A 27921-nucleotide genomic window follows, 5' to 3' on the forward strand; every position below is an offset into this window, starting at 1 on the left:
CCGTATTTGTGAGACTCCCGTTCAACTCCATTTCTGACGGTCCTCAGTGATGGCTGCTCTAGAGTTTAGCTGTAATTCTGACGTGGTTGTGTGAGGAGGCGAGCCATTGTTTACCTGTGCCTCCATCTTGACTGAAAGTTCCTACACTGGTTTTTAGTTCAGAGCTACCTTTAAAATTTCAAAAGTCAGCATCCTGAAACACTCATTCATCCTTTCATACCGAGTATCACTGCATAGTTGGTAGCTTATTTACATGCCCTGAATTAGACTGTGCCATAAGTCATTGTTTTAACCCAAGCTACTAGAAAATGGTGGTAACAAAAATCTTTTAAAAGTAAAGATTTAATTGTAACTATCACAGTCTTAACTATTGAAATACTTGACCTTGAAACACCTTACTCTGATTTTAAAAGTCTGCCTGCTCTGGCTCTAAGAAAAATTCTCTTAATTTGACCCTGGCTGCTTCTACTTTTAACAGAATTTACCAAAACCATCTATAGATCATACTGATTTACCCTGGACTGTAGTAATTTTAGAAGTTAAATTTGGCTAGAAAGGGCAGGAAATGTACTAGATACGCAAACTCCGCACGTAGGGAATGAAAGTTGTTCTCTCCTGAGACTGCACCCGCTCCTGCTTGACTACAGACCGCAGTGATGCTATGACGCATTTGATACTAATTCGGCCTACATTTTAATGTCCTTTAACCTACAAAGGACATTTTCTTAATCTCCAGAATTAAGAAAACTAATGAATTATGCTCCTGAGGAGCACAAGATACTCACCCTCCCAACCCATCCCCAAAAGATTTACCTTGAACTGGGAAAGTCCTCCCATAAACTTCAATGATGGGGCAACTGAAGAAATAATCACAGAACATGCTGGTATCAATAGTAGCAGACATGAGAACAATGCGAACTTCGGGATAAGCCTGAACCACATCACGCAGCACTACCAGAAGGAAGTCTGTCTGTTCAAACAAACAAACAAAACTGCATTAGAAAGTCCTCGCTAGTAAGACGTACCCAAACGATTTCAGTTTCTCAGGTGACTTTTAGAAGCCTAGCATACAGGGTTACAGTGGAATGCAGTACGGTACTTTAAATAATAGTCATAGGCTAATAGAGGTGGGAATTAAAGATAAGTGCTATTTGGATAAGGAAGGGAAGAGGAAAAAAACATGTATGATAGCAAAGACTTTATCTCAAATTTTTCAGTAAAATTTACATTTGTAGGCACACAAACTTCGACTAGAAAAAAGGGGAAACCAATGATGAGCCAAAAATCAGTTAACTAATAATCACATGTAAAGCAAATCCTAAAACTGATGAAAAGGTCCTAGCTTGTTCATTCAAACATAATACTGGCCAAGACATTTATTATTTAATCATGTAAAGTATCCATGAAAAGACCCACGAACAACCATGACAGCCAGAAGTCCGACACAACTTTACCTAGCTGTGTGGTGCTCTAGCCCATCACTCTGCCTTCCCCGACTGCAGAAAACCACCACACTGCGTCTTTCGTTTATATTCCTTTTAGCATACGTAGCTTTCATCTCATCTACAGATACTTATATATGTTTTTAAGTTTGCTTTTTCTTAACTTTATGGGAGTATGTATTTTACATAATCTTTGGGGATTCCCTTTTGCACATACTGTAGCACTGCTAAGATTCATCCACGTCCCTACAGTTATTCTAATGACTGTGTAACATCCCGATGTGTGAATACACCCCCTGATTCATCAGCAGGCATGTGGTGGTGCCTACTGCAGGTTTCCAGGTTGTTTCCAGGATTCTGCTACTGTGAACACTCACGTTGGTGTCTCCTGCTGCGCACAGACACGTTTCCGTGGGTAAGTGCACATGCTAGCTCTTACTGATCACTGTGATTATACTACTTTACAATGAGAGATCTTTACTTTCAGGATGCTATGAGTTTAACAAAGAAAAAAGGGTTTAATGGCCTCACTAAAAAGGATGTCCAACATCTTAGTGACTGCAGTTCATGGTTTTGATAGAAGATGTAAGCAGTGGGGAAAGAAAACAATAGCAGACATTCTATTTGGATTTATTTTTGCTCAGAATATCAGCACTGGGACCCTGCTAGAGGCTCAGCTACTTACATTGATATCTCTTTCATGTATCTCATCCACAATCACGTGACTGATTCCGCGAATGCCTGCCTCTAGTTTTCTCAGGAGCACACCTTGAAAAGAAAATCAGAGCAACGACCAAGGATGAGTTTCTACACTCATTAAGTAGGTGGAAGAGAAAAGTGGAGAGAAACAGATTTCTAGACAATCAACTATGCTTATATAATAACCAACTAATATAACCTCAAAAGCATTTTAAGAAATAATCATCTCCATACTTAAAATTATTTAAGAGATAATAATGTACTCTGAAATATATTTGTTTAATGCAAAGAGAATTAAAGAGATAAAACTCTAGTTCCCTAAGCTGATTTCACTTTTTCTACGGTACAGTGTCCAGCAGACAGACCACATGCTCCCAAAGTTCTATATAAACAAGAATTGAGACTAGCTCCTTGATTTATTATTTCCAGCCATTATGTGATATTACCAAGTTTTCATCAAAAGTAGCACAATATAACCCCCCAAATGAAAGACCGAAATAAGCCACACCACTGACCTACAGTACAAAACATTATACTGGCGTGAGGGCGGGGAAGTATAGACTCAAATCGCACACTGTAGCCACAGCTTTTTCCAGGTTCCTCTCCTCTCTCATAGGCAACTCGCTCCGCCACAGAAACGGCACTGATTCTCCTGGGCTGATACAAAAAAAAAAAGAAGAAAAAGAAAGAAGTGATTTAAAAGCTACGAAATTACAATTACACTTGTTTATCAGGATTACTGATTTATTAGAGTAAATCTGTCCCACTGCTAGCTCAGTAATCAACAGTAACAGCGATGATATCTTTAGGAAGCTCCAAAGTTTTTTTTAAAATTTCAGGACAAAAAACCCCAAAACACATCATTCTATGGCAGACATTTAAAAATACTGTTTTTCATTTTGCATATAAAGTGATCCCAAGATTTTTATAAAAAAATAAAACTTCTTCCTCATTGGTTTAAACTGTTAATGATATTCAGAGTGCTCTTCCAGTAGGGAAGGGGAAAGAGCACTCAGGGAGCTTTTCTTGTACTGCCTTCCACAGTGAGAAGACATGCTTAAAAAAATTTAAGACAGACAGGTGTTATTAGGAAGGTGAACAATCCTTTTTGCCGTATCTACTGTGGCACCTTTCATTCATGTATTAACTCATAAAGGAAGCCAACTTATCGCATATCAGGTGCCATACAAGGTGCTAGATAGGGCACGGAAATGACCTGTTTCTGATGAGCTTACATAGTGAGGAAAACACTGCACGTATTACTGTTTCCAGCAATGCATATGCCGAATCCTAAGGGGACTGCTACAGGTTAATGTTTTAAGTGTTGGACCTTGATTTTGCTGAGAACTTTTCTGAAGCGCTCCGCATCTTCTAAGTACGCAAAGCAGTATTCGTTTGGTGGGCACCATGCCCTAAGGGTATGGAGGCACATGAAGATTACAAGGACTGAATGCTTCTAAGCTGCTTTGAATCTGATTTTGTCAGAGTTCCTGATGACAGTTTATATTTTAGTTTCTTGCCTAAAAAAACTTTTTCTGAGTTCCGTACCTAGTTAAGTACCTATATGAAGATATCCCAGATTATGACATGACTACTTAGGAAATCAGAGGCTGACAGAATCTTAAACAAACAAACAAACAAACAAAAACCACAGTAACTTCACTAGAACTCTGAATTAATTACAAAACATGATTTATTATTTTCTATACCCCTAATATAAGAATCCATTAGGGCATGGGGCTAGTAACAAATACAGGTTTCAGTGTACAATCACTCAGTTCACATTTATCCTGGCCAAAGATAAAGGATTAAAAGACGTCTTCTTGAACACAATGTTGAGTTTTCCTGAGCTTATATCCTAAGCATTCTAAACATTCTGTCTGACTATCTGCTAAACTACGCCAGCTTTTACTGACCTACTGTACCTCACCAGCCCTGAATAAAGGCATTACATGAAAAACTGAGCTCTGTATTTGTCCATCAAGAAGAGTTCTGCTATATACTCATGTCAGGAAATGTGAAAAAGATATTCCACTAAAAGTTACAAAATCCAAAGTATTCTGAGCCCTTTCAAGAAGTTCTTTGCATTCCATAAATAACAGGTATAAATGCTCAACATTACTATTATCCTCTTCCTCTACTTCTGTCTTTCCTATAGTAGTCGACATTTCTACTACATAGCTGGCTTCTAGAACTTAAAACTTGGTGGGATATTTGATACTATTGGGTACTCAGGGGTTGCTTTTATCACCTTGGGGTAGATTCCAGCCTTCTAAATGAATACGGGCAGGAGATGGCATATTTCCTGAGTAGTATCTGTTTTAGTTCTTAACTCTACTGTGCCTGCAAGCACAACTACCTTAAAAGACTCAAGAAAGCCATCCATGACAGAGGGTGTTACAAATTAACATCAGAGGTGCTTTTTAAACAACCATCTTCAGAAGCCACATCAGTTAAATCCCCTTGAGTACAGAGAGAAACCATCAACATCAAGATGACTATTCAAACAGCAAAGAAACAATGACCCTGCCATCCCCTTCCGACATTTTGTACACTTCTCTGACTTACCAACTTCTGGTTTCCACAGCTGACTTTAAAACAAAAAAAATTTTCAAGTGCATACCAAAGAGAGAAGTGCTTTTTTCATTCATAATTGAGTCGACTAGACATCTGATTTTTCCTGAGGGGAGTATGGCAAAGCACGTGAAATTAAAGCATGCACACCATTTGATACAACTCAACGTCTAGGAATTTACCCCAATGAAACAATCAAATGAATGTGTAAAGATGCATATACAAGTATTCACCCCAGCACAGGCAATACCAAAATATTACAAACAACCTTAAAAAATCTCCATCACTTAAGAATAAAATGAGGGCATATGCATGAAATAGGAGATTATGAATCACTGAAAATTACGTGGTTCCGCCAATACTGCACTATGTTGTCACATAAAGGGGTGCAGGTTAAGATGGGGACACGGAGTGTACATATATCACAGTCTCAAAGAGTGAAGACCCACAGGAAAAATGATTATTTCTGGATGGTGGGATCCTGAGTGGACCCTGCTTTCTTTAAAATTTATTCAATTCCTAATTTTTGTCCAATGACTATATACTCCTTTTATAGAAAAAGGCAACTGAAAATAATCTTCTAATTCTCATTATAAATATTCACAAGATAAGCACTTTGTGTAGAATATTGCTTAACGTAAATGGCTACTAATGAATGTTCAAAGCCTTCCAGACTGTGTCCCACGTGAGCTCAGTTTGCTCTGCTCAGTCCTCGAACACGTCATCCCTTTCCCTTGACCTTCAGTGCTTCCAACAAGTCTTTGACATGCTGTCCCTCAGTGAATAAATCCAAGGCAAGGCTCACCAGTAAAACATCATCTATACCTGCAGAACTCCCTTTCCACATATGGCTTACCTATTCTTCTTTAACTGTTATGTAGTATATAGAAACATTCTATGTTCTACAAATAAATATAAAGAGTCAAGGCTATGGAGCCCTCTAGAATAATCACAATTAACAGCTGTGTAATGTAACAGTAAATACCATGGTTGCATATACCATTTTATTTGTGCTTCAGAACACACTTTTTCATTCTGATAAAAAAAAGCTCAGAAGTTCAATTATTTTTCTAAATACATAATGATTTTAAATATAAATTTTCTTTACTCCCAATCATACTGGCCTCTTACTGTTGTAGCTTTATGTTGTTTTTGGACAATATAGTAAAAATAACAATAACTGATTCAAGTGAAACTAGTGAGAAAGCACTGGCGATGAAAGGAAGAAATAATGTTAAGTCATTCCAACCGAATACTTCAATTATTCTCCAGGATATGAGCTTTCCTTTACATTTTCATCGTACAGATCTGCTGATTCTTTTTCTCTGCAGAATCTGACTCCTCGCGCCTGGAGCCCAGCCGTAGTTTCTCAGCGCCTCTTCTTCACAGTTCATCTGTGCGAACTTCAACTGGAACAGCTGGTGTTTACGGAGGACTCACTGAGTAATTCTCCACACCACAGGCAATCGAAGGCCTGTCTCCAACTGTTCTTTTGCAGTATTCTAGGGCTCACCTCCTTGACGACCCCTCTTGACATTTGTCCAGAAATGCAACAACTCTTATCTTGGAGTTGTCTAACTGAAGGGGTGCAGACCCAGAACTCTACCTCGGTTGCTTATCTGGGTATTTAAATACATGGTAACAGAAGGGAGCTGCAATAAAATGACTTCTAAGGCACCCGATATCACAAAACATGTCTGGCTCCACTTTGGGTTTATTTTACACGAGGGACAGTTAGATCTTGAAATGACAGAAATGCTGCAGGAAGCACTAAGTCAGCCATTATCTGTTTTCACTGAAATTTATTAAGTGATAGAAAGGACCAAGACTTGGATATGAACTTGAGGAGAAATTACTCTCACTTGTTTGATTCTGGGCCCAAAGACACCCTTCAGCCCAGACAAAAAGAATCTCCTATGTGGCTCAGTTTAGTTTACCACTGAAGGCTACATGAGAAGACTTTAGTTCTTTTTAATTTTAAAAGGCCTGATGTCCTTACCACTTTCAGAACCTTAGGTGAACACGGGGGAGTTGATCAAAAAATCAGCAATAGCCTGGCCTCTAGGTATTTCTACCTTCAAACTAACCACATGAGACACACAGTTAGTTGGCTCACAACTTACCTGGGTTACTACAATATTACACTCGGCTGCTCGGTCATTCTGGATAAAGTCATCGAGAATAAACTGGGGAACCTGTGTGGTTTTACCACATCCAGTAGCTCCTCGGATAATGACAACTGAATTTTGACTAATTGCTTCCAGGATTTCACTTTCAAATTTCTTCACGGGCAGTAACTCTCTCTCCTGCAAGATCTGTATTAGAAAAGTTACACCTCAAATTTCTACCAACAGATACATTAGAAGCAAATATCCTATTGCCTAAATAAGTAAATTGCCATCTCTATAAAATAAACTACTGTTCTCTGGCTTAGTACTCAAAACATACTTTTTCACAAAAGAAGGTATGTATTTATCTAATACAACTGTCCCTTCTCACTGAATTTCTGAAGAATCTACCTAATGGCCTTGTCCACATCCTTATTTTCCTGCTTTCTCCCTGAACATTCCATATACATTCTGTTTCTTCTAACATTTTAATGTTGTTTTATTTGAAAAACACTGAAAAACATCAAACAGAGTCCTTACCCCAAATCTCTTCCTTACATTAACTGAGAACCCCACGCCCTTCACTCTCCACTACTACCCTCTGGTGTTAACCTAGATGAGCCGTTTGGTAACCAACCAGGTCTACTTTCCTAGAAAGGGCGAATGTGTTATTCACGGCCCCTCTGCCCATACCTAAAAAGTTCAGATGCTCTGAGCACCGTGTGCCTGTTATATCGCACAGACTTACAGCCTGCAAATCATGATCCTGGTCCAACTGGTACATCAATTCATTCTTGAGGTCCATGCTTATTTGTTCCGGAGTAGCCTGTAAAATGGGAAGGCGATAGTCAAACAAAAGCATGCAACTCACCTTCAACCTGAGTCCCTAATGAATATACTCAAAAGTGAAATGCAAGAGTCTAGTCTCAAGAACAACGGTGCACTCACGTAAGCCAGGGGCCCCTCATCAATGTTGCTGCTAGTCCAAGGATTCCAGTTGGACTGAGGTGGTGACCAAGGAACCACTCCCATTTGGTTCTGCCTCTGAGATGGCTCAAAGTGGGCCAATTTGCGGACGCTGAGTAAGACGGGCACAGAAGGATCATCAGGCTATTAAAAAATAAGAAAGCAAAAAATCAACACCAGTTGCTTGTCTGACCGAGAATTTCTATACAAAGGTGAACTAAGTAACTGTATGCTTACTGCAGGTACGATCTCAAGATTGAGCTCTTGAACAATGTTTTGCAGCTGATGCTCTAAATCTTGTGAGATATTAACTTTGTAGGGCTCCACCTACAGAAAAAGAATGAGCATGAAAACCACATCTCTCTCTCACACACACGCGCGCGCACTACTCAAATCTACTAGAGCAGGGGTAGGAGTCTGTAGTCAGCACCAGGTCTACAACATTCCGGAAGCCAACGATGAGTCAGTTCCCTTCCATGAAGAATTACTTCAACGATTACTGCCCACTGTGAGCACAGCCACCCACCAGGCAGAGATGACTAGGCCATTTCCATCTCTTAAGGTACGACTCCCACCACTATAAATTAAACCTCTTTAGCCAAATCCTACACAACAGCTAAACTGAGAATTACAGTATCTCTCTGAGCTACCAAGTCTAAAGACTCACTGTCTCTCCTTCTTTCTTCTTAGTAAGTCCAGAGGAAGCTTCAATCACTCCGAGGTGGTAGAGCTGTCTGACAAGTGACAGGGCACAGGACTGTGCTGCCAGTTTCTTATTTGATCCATGTTCCCGTGCAAAAATCCCTGTAATTTAAGGTCAAGATTACCCAAGACAGAAGAATAACTCATCCAAGTAAACAAACATCTTATCTCATTGCAAGTAGGGGCTTAGGTACAAAAACCACCCTACAATACAGAGTACATAATGGGTTCTAAGTTCTTTTTCATTCTGTTAACCAAAAGCAATTTCCATAACATCAATTAAGTAACCAACCATCTTGATTACTGGTGGATACTAAGACACATACAAATAATCACTACAAAAGCAAATAACCTATTTCAATAAAAGTTGTCATTATTATTAATATCATGACATTAAAAGGGGGGAAGAAAACAGTTTAACTTTGTAAAAGCAGAGGGTCAAAAAGCGAAAAATAAAAGAAAAAAGGATACCAGGGGTTTGCAATCTTCTTCCATGAAGAGTCAGGGAGTAAACATTCTAGGCTTTGCAGGCCACATGATCTGTCACAACTACTCCACCCTGCCTTTAAAGCACAAAGCCATCCACACCCAATATTCAACTAGGGTTGGACAAACCACAGGCCCAGGAACTAGGAATAGTTTTTGTTTTTCGAATTGTACAAATATGACAAAGTATGTGATATATGTAACCTGGAAAGCTTAAAATACTGACAATCTGGCCCTTTTTAGAGGCTTGCTATCCCCTGATGCAAACAAATGAATAAAACTGTGTCCCAATACAACTTGAATGAAACAGGTAGTGGGCTGTCTCTGGCCAGCGGGCTGTAGTCTGCTGATCCTGACACTAGACTGAAGCTAGCAGTTACTCATATTCTTAAAGAAAACGCTAACAGGTAAGTTTCCTCTCCTTCCACATCATTCAGCTTTAGAGCGATGGCAAAGCAAGAAGGGGAACAGGTCCTTCCTGCCTAATTGGCCAATTTAGTCAAATTCATTCTGATGGTCCGATCGATGGGCTGACAGACGTTAAGACTGCCTTTGTCCTCTTCCCTTAACATCCCATCCACTCAAATGACTTGTTTTTAAAGTCTAGGATAAAAAAATTCAACACTATCTCTTGATGATTTATTCAAAGGTTTTAATCTATCAGGAGAGTCCTTCATATATGAAATTGGAAACATGAACATCAGTTGCAGAATTCTTAAGCTGGAAAAAATCTTAGGCCGTTTCTCTCAATTCACAGATAAGTTAAATTGAATTCCAGCCATTAAGGTGTGATACTCAAAATCTCAAAATCCGTTAGTAACAACACAATGTACACGGGGCTAGTTCCCTATTCTTGAAGCACCACACATGGCCTGTTAAACTTACTGTCTCAGCATGAAAGAACACATGCACCACATCTGTGCATTTTTACTTCCTTTATGAATAACCCCAATCTATTCTTTGTTTCTCGAGGTAACTGTCTCACCTTTTCTTCTTGACCCCATGACTAGTAAATGCTACACATCTGCCTTCTAATCCTATCATCCAGTTTACTCCTTTTCTAAATTTCACCTAGCTAGTTTTACCTAAACAAACTGGAAGAATACTTGGGTGTACAAAGAAAAAATGTTTCAAAGTTCTTTGACACTGGTAGCCTTCTTCTAGGCAGTTTACCATCTTTTACCCTTTGAAATATAACACCAGCCTGATCATTTTCTTTTCACTTGCAAATTGGAAAACTGGGCCCTCTAATTCTTGTAATCACTAATATTCTAAAATACCGTAGATGCTACCTTCTATCATGTACTCTTTCAACTAGCAAAGCCCATGTATATGCAGCCCAAGACTCTAATCTGAACATTGCTCCACTACACAAGACTCATGGTTTCAGCAACACTTACGTCTGCCCAGCTGCTTGATATAAATGGTCATTTCTGCAATGAAACTCCTGTAACAACATATACAGACAAGGTTAGGAATTTCAGATAGAAATTACTAAATTCAGACTCCCAAATCAGGCAGGCTTTTTCCAACTGCTTAAGTAAATCACAGCAAAAAACCATTGTAAAACATTTGCTTCTGTTCAATCCTAGAACAAATGAAGTACGTAAACTTCAAATAACATACAACATGTCACAAGACAGCTATAATCAGAGTCGATGAGCTGATTTTTCATGGAAAGAAAATGTTAGGGTTTTCGAGTCTATATTTACTTACTCTTACTCTTATTCCAAAAGTGGTACTCTGAAGAGCTAGACTATATTCAATGAAAAGGAATTTCCCACTTAGTTTGGGGCCAAGAAATAGAACAGGACCAAAGCTCTTTAAATTACAGTTGTGATTCCTGCAAGGTCCCTTTGCACGGACCACCCACTGATGACTTCAGTCTGTTGCGTTGAGCTAACACATGCACGCATGTGCCCAGGTGGGGTCACACGAACTCTGTATCCACCAGGGACTCCTGAGGCAGGGGTCTGGTGTCTGCCTACCATTGGAAGCAGCCCTTGATAACAAAAAATTTAGCTTATTTGTATTATATTTACCTAAATCAGCTCACAGAAAACAAAATATTTTTGAAAATTATAGCTAAAATTGCTAACAGATTCTAGGCAACGACTTAGGTTTTAGCAAGGGAAAAACTGCCCTTCGAAAACTATGCTTTCTGATCCTTCCACTGCTCAGGTACATTCTAACCCTGACATTGTACTGTGAATAAAAGGTTAAGTGAGGGTTAAGGAAAAAAAATTAAGGTTAGACTCCTTCCTATACGTCTTGTGAACTGACCTTCAGGCACAGTTGCTTCAGGGGTCAAAGGCCACTGACTTTCAGGGGAACAACATCCACCCTTTCATTAATGACACCGATGCCAGTATGTTTCTCAGCCAGGCTTAAAGTCAATCTCATTCTCCTCCACCTAGGGGGAACAGCGACACCAGAAATCAGTTTACAATCATTTCCCATGTGATTGCTTAGTTCAGCCTAAGCAGCAGCACATGTGTGTATGAACACAGACCTCTGGTGTTGCTGTCTGTTATGTCTTTAAATAAAGGACATACAAGGAGCAATGCTGTCCCGGCTCCCCCAGTGTCTTTGCCTCCCTCCTCTTCATATCCTGAATTCTTCAATTCCTTGGTTCAGAAGTCAATGACAACATAAAATGTTTACTGCGAGCAGCGGCGGGCACACTTAAGTTATCTAACTATTCTCAAAGTCCCCATGTGCTGCTAAGCCCAATCAGTACGTAAGGACAAAATATTAAAGAAAAGTCTGTAACGAATGCATCTTTCCTTTACAACCCCTGAGGGTTTTCAAGTTTGACATCAGAATTAAGTATCTGAGAATTCAGGATTGAACAAAACAGTGGGATGCAGGGTAACAATGCTCATTAAACATCACTTTGACCACAGCGTCAAAGTGTTATTTTAGTAGTAATTTAGGGCTGCTAGATGCATCCAAGGGAGAAAGAATGCTTTGATTTGTAAGAAAAATACTTTTAATTTATTTTGCATAATTTATTTAATGTAAGTAAAGAACAGTGCCCCCCCAAGAGTCTAATCCATGAGCCTTCCTGGGAGTAATAATTACTACACCCTGGAATGCTCTCAGGAAGAACAGCAAGCAGGCTGAGAAACATACTGTCACTGTTACAACAACCTCCCTCTATGTTCAGTTTTATAAGTTTAACAAACTAGAAGTAGGCTAATTCACATACAAACACAGGCTGGTCAGCTTTAAAGTCCTTAAAACTTCAACAGAACTCTTAAGGGCTGGCAAGCTTCAAAGCTGAAGAACATCTGGATCAAGTGCAATGCACTCTACCTCTGAGACTCTAAAACTTAAGTGTCTAACTTGACCCATTAAAGAAATAGCCATTTTAACTACCCCTGACAACACCACAGTGAATAAGCTCACTACCTCTGGCCGATACCACACCTGTGGCCATCGTTTTTGCCCGTCAGATTCAAAGAGAACCTTAAAAAATCTAGCAATATAGGCGGCAGAGTTTTGCAGAACTTCACACAGCTGTACAAATACAGAACAATAAATACCCCAAACCACCCTAACTTACTGTGGAAGGGAAAGAGTGAAACAAGCAAACCTGTTGTGATCGGGGCCCACTTGGGTGTACTTATATTCTCCTTGGATCTTTTCTTTTTGGAAATACTGGTTCAGTCGAGCCTTAGCATTTTCCAAGGTCCAGTTTCCATGAAGCCCTGCATTTAAATCCACTTCTTCTGATTCAAGAGTCTGTTGAGTCAATGAAAATTAAATTTGGCTGCACTAGTTTTAGTTATGAGTATTTGAGGCACAGAAATGTGTAACAACGTCTTTGTAGCATCCTTTACAACGCAAAAGCTTCTTTTTAAAAAGATACTTTGAACAGTTTTTATTTCTAGTCAAAACTGCACCGGAATTTTGCATATGATGGCCCTATTAGCTAAAAAATACATTACCTACCAGTTAATGTGTTGTATTTAAATTGTTCCAAAGAAAACTGACAACTTTTTTATGTGCTGGTTTACCATCTTAAATAAATTAAGTAGGTAAATAAGCTCTTTTATTATGGTATTTTCATAGTAAGGGCTCATAAAATGAGGTTTACTGAGGTATCTATATTTCCTACAAAGCAGATGAGAACTTTTATTACAACTAAGAAAAAATACTTTTATTTCACAGGCAATTCTAGTGACCAATTTAATGGGTAGCTTAGGTTTATGGTGTCACGTGCGATCAAGCCGTCTCAAATAATCACTGTAAAGAATCACCTAATTATTATGTTGCGAATATCTTAAACCTTGCCAGTAACTACATCCTAGACCCCACTCCTGGAGATGCAACACAGGATGACAATAGCCTTACCGCTTGTACTTCCTGTTCTTCCTTTTTAATATAATAATCCTTCAAGTTGGCTCCTCGATCCCAGGTGGGCCCAGGAGCACCATAGCCAGAGGCCCCAACTCCAGAATTATTTTCTATTAAGGAAAGAAAATGTTCTCTTGATGAATTAAACTGCAGGAAGATTCTAAATATTTTAAATGATATTCATAGTTCACATTTTGGCACTCCATAATTAGAAATCCTAGGTTTCAATCATTTGGAAATGGGCCTGAAATCTCCACGACTTACTTGGAAAGTGTTACATGACTGAGCATAGGGCTAAATTGCTGATTCTAAGGCAAGTGTGCAGTGGAAAGATACCAGTAATGATCAGAAGTGACCGACGATCCAGCACACATTATCCATGTAGCTTTGTTTTTCAAGTTGTTACATACAAAATAGTTGATTAAATAATAAAACTGTTTCTTTGCTAAATATGACCCTAGAAGGAAGCTGTCTGTTAGGGCTGGTAATGAAAATGAGAAGTTGCCAAGGTATAAGAAAGTGATGGATCCTGATGAAAAAGCAGAGTAACTAAAAAGAGTTAATACTGACTGATCAATCATTAACTCTGAGTTTATTACATGCTTTTAAAAAAATTTTCTCCTCACAACAATCTTTAGAAGTAAATATCCCTATTATTCTCATTTCATAAATACTGGGTATGAGACTTAAGTAATCTGACCGAACACTCTAGTCCACCTACCCTACAGTGAACACAGCAATAAAAGTCTAGGTGATATACAGAATCCAACAACGGCTTGGATCCATAGGTAAATGAACGAGTCTGTAACATACTGATATTTGGTAGGAGTTAGAAACAAGAAAGGGCAACAAATAAGACCATTCAATCAAATGTTCTAGCTTGTGCAAAATCTATCCGGAGATCAGAAATCAGATGCTAACTGCAGCAAGGAATGAAGCTGCATCACACCTTATAAGAGAAATTAAATGAGCTGGCGGTATTTGCAAACTTACAAAGCCTTTGGGATCTCTCTCAACATTAAGAGTTTACTACAGTTATTTCTTTTTATCTAAGTGAAAAAGAGATGATGACCAAGATTGTGTATAACGTACTCTCAATCATGCACACACGCACACATTCAAGTCCCTTACCTGCCTGGAGAGCCAGATGTGGAGGAAGAGGTCCTCCCATGGTAGTTGGCAAACTTCCGTCAGTATTTGCTGCGGCGTCAGGTGTGTCAGTAAGTGGGGGCATAGGGGGTGCCACCTGCAAGTGAAAAAGTCAATGTAGTACCAGCAATTGTTTTCAGTGGCTGTAAAACTACTGTGTTCTCACTTCAGGCAGAAAAGGGTAAGAGCAGTAAAAATTACTAATTCTCCATTTGGAAATTTTATATAGACATACAGGATGTATACAAATATAATTTCCCCACAAAAAGCAGGGTCAGTTTATGCTGTATAGGTAATTTACTTTCTCCACTTACTATCTTTACAAATACATTCAACATTCAGGAAGTATCTGTTAGGAGCCTTCTACGCGGTAGCCACTGTTCCAGGTACTGCGGACAACACAATGCAGAGACGCATGTTCTGTACTTACAGAGCTATATTCTAATTCTATACAACAAGTCTTACAGAGCTAGACAATAAGTACACAGTGTGTCAAGTGTGATACAATACTACAGAGAAACATAAAGCAGAGAAGAAAAACGGGGACTGAGGGAGATCACCACTCAAACAACGAGAAGAGGGAAAGCTGCACTCATAGGTGACGTTTGGGAAGACAGACGAACCTAGTGAAGAGGCAACCGAAAAAGGATCTGGGAGAAGAGATTTCCAGAAAAGAAACATCAAGTTTCGAGACAAATGCACATTTGACATAAGTTTTCTACTTCTTTAAATACTGATGTACATGAATTTTAAGGACTTACAACTCCACTATGTGGAGGTACTATACAAAAGAAAAGTAGCAATGATTAGAAATGACTTCTGATGGAAGCGCCAAAGCAGGACTGCATCTGAACTTCAAGAAGTCAAAGCTCATGACTACAGAAGAAATACACAACGTTAACACAGACAATGAAGACACTGACATCGTTAAAGGTTTTGCTTACCTTAGTTCAGTCATCAGTGCAAACGCAGAGTGCAGCCAAGATATCAAGAGAAGGCTGAGCCCCGGAAGGGCCACAGAAGAATGAGGAAAGATCACCAAGAGCAAAGATGTGTCATTAGAGACCAAGGCTAAGATCACTCACACCCTCGTATTCTCAATTACTATGTATGCATGCGAAAAGTTGGATAGTGAAGACAGCTAACGGGAAAAAAAACCTGTTTCTTTTCAAATATGGTGTTGGAGGGACAGCTCGATGAGGTACCCTGGCCTGCCAGAAAGATGAGCAAGTGGGTCCTGGAGCAAATCATGCCTCAAACATTGCTGAGAGCACAAATGACAGGACCGCAGCTGTCTTCCTTCAGGCACACCCTGAGAAGGCAGGGTCCCTGGAAAAGACAGTGACACTGGGAACAACAGAGGGCAGAGAGGCAGACGAAATCCGAGATGGACTGCCTCTGTAAGCGAAGCCACAGGCAGGCGTCTACTGCAGCTGAACAGGCTGTTAAGGACAGGACCTGTGGACCTCACTCATTCACGGGTCGGTCACCATGAGTCAGAGCCGACTCAGCAGCAGGTAACACACACTACCTACATAACCCAACCAATACTGTGCGGACGGGTACTTAGACTAATAGCCAATCTTAAAGAACTCGTAAAACACTGCCATAAACTCTTCGTACTTAGGTTTCGTTCAGGAAAAATTCATGAAAGTAAAATTCCTGCGTTAAAAGGTGGCAACATTTTTAAAATCACCACAGAGCTCTACAAAAAGGCTGCTGAATACCATACTCACCCAGTACTACATATAAGAATCTATTTCCCCACATCCTCTCCGATTCGGAGAATTACAGAATTCATGCTGTATCTTTTACCAATGTTAGTTTTGATTTTTGTTCTAGCAACCTATTATTTTAATTTGTATTTTCCTTGTCTAGCATTCTATCTGGATATTCATGTTAACATTAATTTCAAAGAATTTAACATTCACTCTGTATCCTACAAGTTCCCCTCAAATTTGTTTGTCCTTTCCCTTTTTTAACTTTATTAACACTGCTTACTGTCCAAAACAGTGCTTTGCTTGTCTTCTTTTTGTAGTCAAGTTTGTTTCTGCCTTTTACATTCTCCCCAAAATGGCCTTTCCTACCCTCAGACCTGTTCTGCATTATAATTATATTATCATATATTATATAATAGGTATTATACAATTATATTATAAATATGTATCTATATAAGTGTATGTATCATGTACATTTGGAGCTAGTATGTCAACTTAGTTACGGTAATCTTAAAATAATATTCTTTACTCATATGTGGTGGAATTGGCTAGTACTTTAACTTTTTCCAATTCTTTTGGCTATTCTTAAGTAATTATTTTTCCTAATTAACTTTCCTAACATATCAAATATGTTAAACTTACACAGTTTACTCAGGGAGAATGAATTTTGTTATTATGAACTGACATGCTACTTAATAAAGCAACCTCCCATCCAGAATCGTGGAATGGCTCTACATTTCACCAAGTCTTCTATCTGCTGAAATTCTCCACGGATATCCTGATGTCTGAAGAGCAACTGATCTTGGGAGATAGAATAATCTCCTCCTCCAGGGTAGGATGCAGATTTGTTTCCCAAGAGACTTGGGGACAAGGCAGAACCCATGCTGCCTGTACCGACAACTTCTGTCTCTGATTAAGAAGTCTTTTGTCTTTGGCCGGCATCTATGGAATTGTGGCAGGCTAAATTATTAGCTGACAAGTATGGTAAAATCTCAGACTCTTAAAGAGTTCTTCACACTATCCTTCAATAAAAATCTGTTGCGTTGTTCTTACAGGTCCTACAAACTACATATTCTTAAGTTCTCTTAATTTTTACTACTACAGTGACTAGGAAATTCTTCCAATTAAATTATTTATAGTATTTATACTTTTTTCTCTTCTATTACATACCTCTTTTTTTGCTTTTTCTTTACTGCATTACACTAACGGTGGTGACAACACTTAGGTCCCCACTTGACAGAAACTCCCCTAAGGCAATGCATCTCAAACCGTCTGAGATGAGGCAGCTTTCAGCATTTTCCCCTTTCAACTGGGAACAGTATTTTTATAAAATATCTCAAAAACACGAATTGCTAGGAATATAAAATAGACATAAAATACAAGCCCAAGTTTCCCATTAGTCAATGAAGGTAAACCGGCGTCACAACACTCCCCTTCGGCTCAGCACTGCCCTCCACACCGGCGGTCACAGTCACGGTCACGGCTCGGAGCCCCCCCGCCCAGCTCAGTTTGCACACCACGCTGCTATGAGCCTCACAGACCTTTCAGCGTGCCAAGGAAGCACTTTTCTATTCTATTTCCCAAGTAGTTTATTATATGCATTTAATGTTATGAAATGCTCTTTTTTAAAGACCTCTATTTAAAGTTGACCACTGAGTAGATATTTTCTCTTATAAACTCATTAACGTGACGTAGTAAGAAAGTGCTAGAGATGTCATATAAGACATGGTATTGTGCACCATATTATTTTTCTAAAATATGAAAATTCTGCATTCTTAAACCACATGGATTTTTTATAAAGGGCTGTGAATCAACAGTACTTACTTAATTTTTAAAAATCAGACCTGGAATGGGCATTTTTTAATTATCTTTTACCAAGAGCATTTTAAAATTTTATCTTTTTTGCTTTTTAATTCAGCAATTTGATTACATCTTTATTAATTTCTTCCAATTTTAGCTGTTCTACTTTCCTGAGCTAATACTTACTAGTTTATTTTAAAACCTATGTATTGAACAATAATAAAAGCATTCAATACTCCTTTGAATAAATGACTACTCCTCTAACCTCCAGAGTTTTGACAGACACTGTTACCTAAACAGTCTGTTAACTCTAATTTTAAATTTTCATTTAGAACCAAGTGTTAACAGTTCCAGCTGTTTAGTAGGATTTTGGGGGGTTCTCTTTGCTACTTCCTTGCACTACCGTTTCAGTTTTCCCAATATATGCAAGGACACAAAGGCCCCTTTCAGGCCCTCTTTAACAGAGCTAGCTAGCTGGCTCTCTTTCCTTAAGTCTGCCAGGCAGAATTAGCTGTCATTTCCCTGAGCCGTTATTCTCAGGACTGGAAGATTACTAAAAGCATCCCCGTGCAGGTGTTTTAAACACATACAAACAGGACCCTGAACCCAAAGATAACAGCAAAACAAACTGAAGCCTGTTCTATCAGCCTATTCCTTCTGATTTACTACTTGCTGTGACTACCCAGCTACAACCCCTGCTTTTTTTGATACAATAAAAACTCACAGCCCCCACCCCTCAGGGCTGATCCATGTCTCCACACCTAGCCCTTTCCCTCTTGGGAAAGTAAAAATAAAACTTTACTCTCTGCATTTCTGTCTCTTTGTAAATTCTTTCACAGCCCGTGCCACCAACCACCATAACTATATATGTATGTAGGGGAACTCACTGAGATGCAATATGGCTTCAGTGGCAAAGGCATCTGGGAAATGTTAAGACTCAACTCTGTAGCCTCAGGCTCGGCTGACTACCCAGAAAGCCCTCATGCCACCCAAAGATAAACGTCAGACCCACAGGAAGGAGGTTATAAATGCAGGGAATATGATAAATGCCGAATGTTACCTGTAACTTAGGAATGCACTGTTCTTTCTCACGGTCCACATGACTACCCACCAGATGGGTCTACCATTAACCCTATAAAAAAAGAGACCCGTTCCTAGGAGGGGTGTGGACTCTTCCTGGCCTGCCCAGCTGCTTTGTCCCCATATGTAAGTTTCTCCTACTAAAGCTCTTACCAATTAGAATAAGGCTATGAGCGAGCTCTTCTGAACGGATCTTGAATTTAGACTTTTCTCCAGCAATGTACATTAGCATTTCTAATGCTAGGTGAATTGATACACTATGAACCGGAGTTTGCCTTTTCCACTTTCTTCCCTAATGCTTATTCTGATACTAACATTGCTATTCCTTTTTGTATTTCATTTGCCTGAAAAAGCTTTATTTATGTCTTTATTTTCAATCTAACTGATGGAAAGATTTCTGTATTTTATAGAGAAATGTGCTGGAACTGCAAGCCAGTATAGCTGGAATACAGGAGGTGATAAAGAAAACAGGAAATGCATAGCCAGAGCATTTGGTGGAAAAGATCTGAGCCAGTTAGATGCTAATAAGGAAAAGACAATAGGGTCTTGTTTCTGGCATGGCCAAGCAAGCTCCTACACAAAACTACCACCTGCAGATAACAGGAACTCAGTGGAAAAAAATACCAAGGACCTGCACAGCTATACGTAGGCACTAAAAAGGGAGTAAAAGCTACCAGACTCCGGAGGAGACTTAAAATGAGAGAAACCAAGAAATAGCAAAAGTGTTAAGGGTTGTTTATTATGGTTTTTCATCTGAGGGAAGACTATGGGAAGCAGCTACAACTCCAACAGAACATCCAGTCCCTCTGGCTTAAGTATCAGATGGTTAAGAGTTTGGGGAAACCAAAGCCACTAGTAAGTGAGGAGGAAATCCTGGGAAGTAAAGAGGTTCTGTGTACGAACCCTGCCCACATCACCAACTCTTCAACCACACACACCCAGGACAGACCCCAAGCTGCCTAGCAAAGGATCAGAACACTAAAGACTGGAGCTGTTACTCAAAAGCAGTGTTTGCAGACTGAGCCCAACTTAACTGCTTGACAATGCAACAAAAGCAGCGCTCTCTGGAGGAACATTATTTAGAGTCTCCACAACATATTATTAACAATGCTCAGAATATAATAGTGTTACTTGACATAAGAGAAAAAATGCAATGAACAAAGCCAAACCTGAGATGATTCAGATGTTAGAGTTAGTAGCCAAAGATTTAAAAGCAGCTATCATCACTGTGTTCAATAACATAAAGGAAATTCACTCATATTATGAACATATGCTTACGATGAATGAAAAGGTAAGAAATGTTACCAGAGGGGAGGAAAAAACTAAAAATTCTAAAAATGAAAAAGCATCTGGAAGAAAATTCACTGGATGGACTTAACAGCAAAATGGAGGAGACATAGAAAAGTATCAGTTGATCCGAAGATAATCATTTGAAATCATCCAATCTGAGGAACACAGAGAAAGCAGGGGGAAAAAAAAAGACACAGCCTCAAGGTCCTTTGGGTTAAACACACATATTAACACAGAAGTCCCAGGAAAGAGAAGAGAAGAGAAAAAATGAGGCAGAAGAAATGATAGTCAGCTGCCCCAATGTGGTGAAAGACACAAATGCACAGATTCATGAACCTCAGCAAGCCCCAGAGTTTGACTATGATATGATTAAAAACCGCATCTAAAAATCACATCACAGTCAAACCATGGAAACCAAACATAAAGAAAACAATGAAGGCGACCAAAGAAACCACATAACATATAGAGGGAAGTAATCTGACTATAGCTGACTTCCCATTAGAAAACAATGGAGGTAAAATGACCATGAAAAATTATCTTTCAAGGGCTGGAAGATGAAAACAGGCACCCCAAAATCCTACTACAGTGAATATATTATTCAAGAAAGAAGGGACAATAAAATGTTTTCATATAAAAGAGAATTTCAGAGACTCTGCCACTGGCCTATACTGTAAGACAAAGGAGAACAAGAGGATAAGAAATACAGAATAGGCCATAACATGTGGAGCAACAGCCAATATTTTCAAGTATTTGAAAGAGGTGCAACACTCTTCAAGGCCAGAAACAGTGTCAAAATCATTTTGTCCAGGCCCTTCATTCTACAGATGGGCAAACCAATGTAATTAAGAATCCTCTAAGTATCTAGTGGTACAATATACTAGAAAGTCTCTTGACTTGAGTCAAAGGCAATGGAAGAAAACAGAGTATGTATTTTTACAAGCCAGAATACAAAAATCCAGTGAGAACAAATTGTTAAAATTTTGTAGAGAGGTTTCATAAAATGGAATCCCTCATTTAAGTTACCTAAGGGATCCACTTAAACCATAATGTGTACCTTTTTATAATGTCAATCATTCTTCTATTTTTGTGAAAATTCAAATTTTCCTTTTACTTAAATGAGAAATAAAGTTTATTTCTTAAAAACAATATTAGAAAGGGGTCTTTGTTACATGTTCACATGATTAAAATAATCGTGGTACCAGAAACACTGGAATGATATTTCAATACATGAAATACTATTTGTTCTCTGCTATGTAAGAAAGTGTTAATGGGACCCAATATTGTGTCTTACCGGCTTTTATATTGTTTAACAGGTTATCTTTGGAAGTACACTGAACACAACAGGCTCTGAAAAGTCAGGTAACGAATGAATGAAATACAGAAAACTGTAAGACAGAGTAAAAGAATTTCCTGAGCCCACAAGTCAGGTACATAATAAGAATGAAATCCAATCTTCAGGAACTCATCCCAGTGCTCTGAGGAAACCCAACGCCAAGGTATACTACTAAGGAACACATTAACAATATTTGAAAACAACATCGAAAAGTTGTCAAAGTCTCGCTATATACTGGGTTAGCATAACCTTGTAACACGCTTCCTCAGGTGTCTGGCTAGAAGTACTTACCCCAACAGCTGGGACTTCTTCGCTCTTCACTTCATTTATTCGAACTAAATAGTTAACAAAGTCTCTGGCAGCATTGCTCTGGGCATCTTTTTTATTGGTGGAATTGCCCATGCCAATGTAATTGTATCCTTCCACTCGAACCTTTAACAGTCAAGAAAAAAATTTAAGAGACTGGCCTGGGTAATTCTGGGACTTAAAAAAAAAAAATCATAATTCAACAACGCATTACTCCATAAACACAGGGAAAATAACACACCTAAGAGAATTCAAGGACTGTCTGCCTTATGAAAAAGATTCCGTCATGTTGTCTAGTAATAAGCTAAACCAAAACAAGAGTATTAACTTCTGTGGCTCAGGTATCCTCTCCTCATGTAACATAATGGTCCACATTTCATAAGACCCAAGAACAAGCTCCCTATTTATATTTATTTTAAACACTCAGACCTAAAGCAATTGAGCATTACTGTACTTTCCACAGGAGTTAGCAAAACTGCGAACAGTGGTCTCACTGTTCTATTCTGTATTGCTGGTCCATGAACGCTTTAGAAGATACATGTTCTAATTAGAAGAATTTACCTATCCAATTGTTTTCAAAATAATGCTCACTTGAAAATGATTTATAAAGCTGTAAAACAGCAAGCAAGTCATAATAAAGAACATTATCTAACATGCAACACATAAACATTTCCGAATAGCAAACGTTCTTTCAACGTCAAAATAAGCCTCAAAGATCGTATCACATAGACTGTGTTCTTCGTACCTCACACATGAACTTCTGCCTGTTCTTGTTCCCCACTGCTCTAATTTCATAGGTTGGGGTCATCTTCCTTTTGCCACACCAGGCATACAGAAAATTTTTCACATCACCCATGATTCAGGTGTTTTCTTCAGACCTTAAAAAAAAAAAAAAAAAAGTTAAAAACTGCATTATTTATAAGAGCAGAACACTGGAAACTACCAAGCTGGTAATACCAAAACTGGCATTTACTGAAAATCTAGATTAAATACAGGATATTTGATCACATTGCAATTAAAGTTGCCTATGAAGAAATCTTAATGACATAATCAGAGAGTAAGAGGGATACAAAAATGTGTAATTTGGCCTCTATAAAATAAAAAAGCCTACATGCATACATCAAGACTGGAAAAGAAATATCCCCCAGGATGGTTATCTCTGGGTGACAAGGGACTTTTATCGCTTCTTTTAAAAAGGCTATGCAACGCCCCACTTTTTTACACGGGCACCTCGTGTTCTAATCGTTCAATCCTCACAGCAATGGTAGCTAACATTATACGGTAGGCACTGCCGTCATCTTCTCCGAGGAAGAAACTAGGACATGCAAAGTTTAAGTAACTTTTCCCAGCCACCCCCTGTGGGGCTTATATTCAAACTCAAACTACTTACTATGCTAAGAAATGGCCGCCCATCATTCTGTGTATGCATCCAATAGCTTATCCTCATTCTGATTATGTCTCCCAGCAGACCCTCCTCAAAGCTGCAGGCTGCATTTTGTAAGCCCAAATACATTAAATATGCACTACCTGAACTAAAAACAGAAATGCTACCTGAGATCTCTCCTCGAGGCCCAGTTATTTATCACAGTCTGAGAACATTAGGTTTTCTTGAAGTGGAACATACCACACATACTTGCCACTCTCCCTTTACTCCCCAGTTCATAAGTTACCAAGGGATTCACGTTCCTAAGATATGGGTCTGAATTGTAAGCAAGACATCCGAGGCCCAATTTAGAACCCGGCAAATGCTATGAAGTTAGTTTGCTGTGAGAAGAAACCCTGTAACTAACATCAAACCTTTGTCTTCTGTTACTCTTTCCTGCATTTTGTTAACACCGAAATCTAATGTCATCAAACTGGGCCCCGTTTGTATAAACCTGTTCTTTCTGTACCCGCAGGCTAATCCTAGGGACATCCTAGTAATGGAAGAGCTGTGGAAAGCTGAAGATGCCTATTTGTTCCACCTTTGAATAATTAACTTAAAAACAAGCCTTCAGGGTGAATGAGTAACATAAAATAGGTAGAACTACACCATCAATTTTCTTCCTCCGTGCATATATAGTCTCATCTAACTCTATAATATTAACTACCAACATTAATGATGCCCAAAAATATATTCCAAATTTAGTGCTTTCTAAACTACAAAATCGCTAAGCTACAAAATCAAAAAAGTTCATCAAGCTACAGCACTCAAGTACTCATTTGAATGCCAGCATGACAGCTCCGACAGAACTTCAACTTTCCCAAAGGTGTTCCTCCTCCCCACCCCTAATTCCAGAGTTCCCAGTTCCCTACGCGGAACCATCATGCACCAGGTTGTATGGCTGACTAAGTGGGAGTCACTGACCCCCTCCAGATCCTCCACAGCTATCCTTGTAGAGCCTGTACGACGTGGGACAGTATCCCTAGAAGACCACCCACATGAACTACTTTGTATTTTACTTCACCCTTACAACCACTATATAGAAGAAGCGTTACCATCATCCCCTCTTTCCTGGCCAATAAACTGAGACAATAACTTGCCCTGTAAGACAGAGGCCCTAACTGGGAAAGGCAGATGGTCTGACTCCTAATCTCCTAGACAATTCTGCTCCAAAACATTATCTCTGTGGGTGAAAAAGTGGCCACGCACTAAACCTGACAAGCTCGGGGGAGGCCAGCATGGCAGACCCCACAGACTCAGAGACGAAGCAAGCACACAGGATGGTCTGGACGTAAAAATTCTTAACTAAACGCAGTCACGGCAGGTAGTTAGGTCTGTGGCTTCCTTGACAAAGGTCATCTTCAACTTAAGTGAGCCTATTTACTGCCTTTCTGCATCTAGATGGCACACGTTTGAAAGGCCAGAGTAATCTTTTCCTGCCCCCTCAGGGCCCAACCCACTGCAGAACCCCTCACTGTCACCTCGTTCCCGCTTCCCATCGCCACACGCTGTAAATGTTAAGGATCAACTACCCGGTACCCACCGATGGACACGAAATATGTGCTTCTCTGTTTTACTTTTTATCCGAGCCCAGAGACTTCCCCACTTCGCTTTCTCCCACCCCCTTAATCTACCACCGGTGGATCGCATGCCACACCCCCTCCTCTGACTCTAACGTAGAAAATAAGCTGTAAAACTGCCACTCTCCAGAGCATTTTCCCAGTCTGTTGAGATTTTGCTTCCTGGCAGTTGTCCTCAGTTTGGCTCAAATAATCTCACCAAAATTCTTTACAGATCTGGACATTTCTGTCCGTCTCCTCTCCCACCACTACTGCACACCTGCCAGACTGCAACGTCGTCCTGAAGAATTCCCTTTCCACTCAGGCCACCCCGAAATCCATTCTCCTAAATCCTTCTCATCACACTGCAGTCACATGGCCTTTCCCATCTCTGACCTTAAACGCTAACAATCCCTGCTACCTCTTGATTTTCCTCGGTCTTCAGGCTAATACCCACTGTCAGCTCGAAGGTCCCCCAAAGGGGCTAATGAGCCACTCTGTCAGCTCCAAAAGGCCTTCCCTGTCCGCCTTATGTAGTTATCTCCCTTCACACTCTCCAAATTTCTCATCTTTATCGAAAACAGCGGCCGTTTGTTTTCCTACTGCCCCCGACCGCCACCTCGGTGAGTGAGGGGCAGGAGCGTGCCTAACTTGTTTACAGCTCCGTTCCAGTGCCCATAGTTCAGCGCCCAGGATTTGCGGCACTAACGACGGAGGGACCCCAGGCGAGTGCGGCGTCTGGCAGGCTCCCCTTTCGCTGAGCGGGACAATGTCCCGCCGGGCTGGCCGGAGGACGAAATGGGGTCTGGCTACTTTGGAGACACGACTGGGAACTGCGGGACGAAAGGCTGGGGGCCACACACACCCAGCACAGCACAGGCGCGGCGAGCAGCACGCAGCCCGCAATCCCGGCAACCGGCGCCGCGCCCCCTCCCCCACCCGCCACGGCCGCCCGCGCTTCGCAACAAAGGCCGGCTGCAGAGCGGCGGGGCCCGACGCCGCCACGACGGGTGGCGAGGACATCTTTCCCCTACCGGCCTCCGCTGCCTGGTACCCGGCAGTACACCCCTCTTAGGACCGTCCGTAAACGCTGACTTTCTCCGAGACAAATGGCAACCGTACCACAATCTGCATGGAGGCAACAGCGAAATGGCTCCTGCGGCGGCGGCAGAGGGGCGGGGTCGGTGATCGTACGCATGCGCAGAAAGCGAGTTTGGGGCCGAGGGCGCCCGGAGGGAGGGGCGGAGCCGGAACCTCCCGTTGTCTAGGAGATCTGCGGCGTCTGGCTGGCCCAAGCTCACCGGTCCCTTCCGGTACTGGAGGTGTTGGGGTCCTGTACGATTTTGGTGCAGCGAAATATTTCACAATTTTTGTCGTAGGAACCTCTAGTAGTTGAGGTGGACTTCCAAGACAGAACTGGAAGTCTTAGGTGCTAAGTCTGTAGGGTTGTTTTGATCAAATGAGATGGCATATGAAAGGCGCTTAGTTCAGTTTTGGGCAGGTAATAGGGGTTCAGTAAGTGTTATTAATTGTAGAGATTCAGATACTGTAAAAAGAAATAAGGTCAGTGAAAGCAATAACCCTGCCTGGCTAGCTCAGGCCACTCACCTCAGTGCTTGACACATTGTTAAGAGCTCAGCAAAAACTAATTCTGTTAATGGATATATCCTGTAAGGTTGTTTTGGCTTACGTTGGAGATCCTTTTGTCTTCAGAGTCTATGGAATACTTTGTACTGAACTACTATAGTAGTCATTGTTAAATTTTCAACTCCAGTTTTTCCCATGAAGGCAGCAATACAAAATATATCAAGTTGGGGTTGTTCCAGAGAATCCAGACTAATCCACTTGTCTGGGCCCATCACATCTATATATCCTCATTTTTCCTATATAACCTCTTTGATTATGTTTTTTCTTAACTCTTTTAACTCATAGTGATCATTCCCTTTAAAACTCTGTTGCTCTTACAATCGGAATACCAGTTCAGCATGTATTCATTCTTTTATTTTCCCCATGTATTTGCTCTCTTCAATTAAGAGTAACATAATTCAGGGCAAGATATTAATTTTTGTTTCTTTGTACCTTTCAGGGTGCTTACTCCTACAAGTGCCTGATATTTATGATAAGGAAAACCCAATTAGCATAAATGGATTGCAAATTTTGAATTAGATAATGAACACAGCAACATATTAAGTATAAACAAAATTTTCAGGGGCGGAGCTTGAGTTTCCAAGGATTATGGCAAATTTTATTATTGAGTTGGTTCTTAATTTAGCCCTTGCACCTAAGACCTGAAATCTCCAGGGGATTGGGTGTCAGTGACTGGCATTACCTTAGCACCCTCTAAGATCTTCCTTAACATTTGTGGATGAAGCTTCAAAACATGCTCCCTTTTCATCTATGTCTCTTTGACCTGCTGTTCCTCTAAAATCACTTAGCAAACGGCTCTGTCATTGTATTAATTGTATTACTCACTATTTCAAATAGTCACACATGGGTCATTCAACAGCATGTGAATATTTTTTTATTCCTTATCCTCTACTGCTAGAGAGAAGGACAAAAATTCCCAACCTGAGAAAAAAATATGAGGGTGGCACTATAGTCTGGGCTCTGGTAATAATAAATGCAAACTTTCATTTCATTTCTTGCCTAACTATCATTTTCAACTTTATTTTGCCAGCTATTAAAAGGTTTAGCAGTGATGTAATGTTTCTCTCTGTTGTATACAGAACATACATAGAATTGCTTGGATAACTGCAAATACTAATAGTAGCCAGCACTTCACTATGCTTATGATGTGCCAGGTGCTGTTTTAAGAGGCTGTTTTTATGTGTATTACATTACGTAATCCTCACAATCCCAGAAGGCTGATATTGTAATTTTCATGTTAGATAATAACTGAAGGACTAAAAGGTTAAATAACATGT

The 27921-nt window shown here is 40.0% G+C and overlaps 1 protein-coding gene across 3 annotated transcripts in view; it reads right to left on the reverse strand.

Moving 5' to 3' along the window:
- DHX9 (DExH-box helicase 9) overlaps positions 1-26180 on the reverse strand; it is a 42163-nt gene extending 15983 nt beyond the window's left edge. Inside the window, exons 1-15 of one of the 3 annotated variants that reach the window (XM_024552853.4) lie at positions 26120-26180; positions 22761-22893; positions 22001-22141; positions 14471-14585; positions 13337-13449; positions 12576-12724; positions 10378-10424; positions 8457-8593; positions 8027-8116; positions 7772-7933; positions 7572-7649; positions 6839-7030; positions 2657-2798; positions 2128-2210; positions 814-970 (exon numbers count right to left, since the gene is read on the reverse strand). In XM_024552853.4, the coding sequence (XP_024408621.2) occupies positions 814-970; positions 2128-2210; positions 2657-2798; positions 6839-7030; positions 7572-7649; positions 7772-7933; positions 8027-8116; positions 8457-8593; positions 10378-10424; positions 12576-12724; positions 13337-13449; positions 14471-14585; positions 22001-22141; positions 22761-22871 (1717 nt within the window). In that variant the 5' untranslated portion in view covers positions 22872-22893; positions 26120-26180. Of the gene's footprint in view, positions 1-813; positions 971-2127; positions 2211-2656; positions 2799-6838; positions 7031-7571; positions 7650-7771; positions 7934-8026; positions 8117-8456; positions 8594-10377; positions 10425-11260; positions 11391-12575; positions 12725-13336; positions 13450-14470; positions 14586-22000; positions 22142-22760; positions 22894-26031 lie in introns of those variants that run through there. The other 2 variants (XM_024552843.4, XM_024552860.4) reach the window with 2 other exon arrangements.
- Positions 26181-27921: the final 1741 nt, after the last annotated feature.

This window comes from Desmodus rotundus, chromosome 12, assembly GCF_022682495.2.
Source record: "Desmodus rotundus isolate HL8 chromosome 12, HLdesRot8A.1, whole genome shotgun sequence".
Lineage (NCBI taxonomy): Eukaryota > Metazoa > Chordata > Mammalia > Chiroptera > Phyllostomidae > Desmodus > Desmodus rotundus.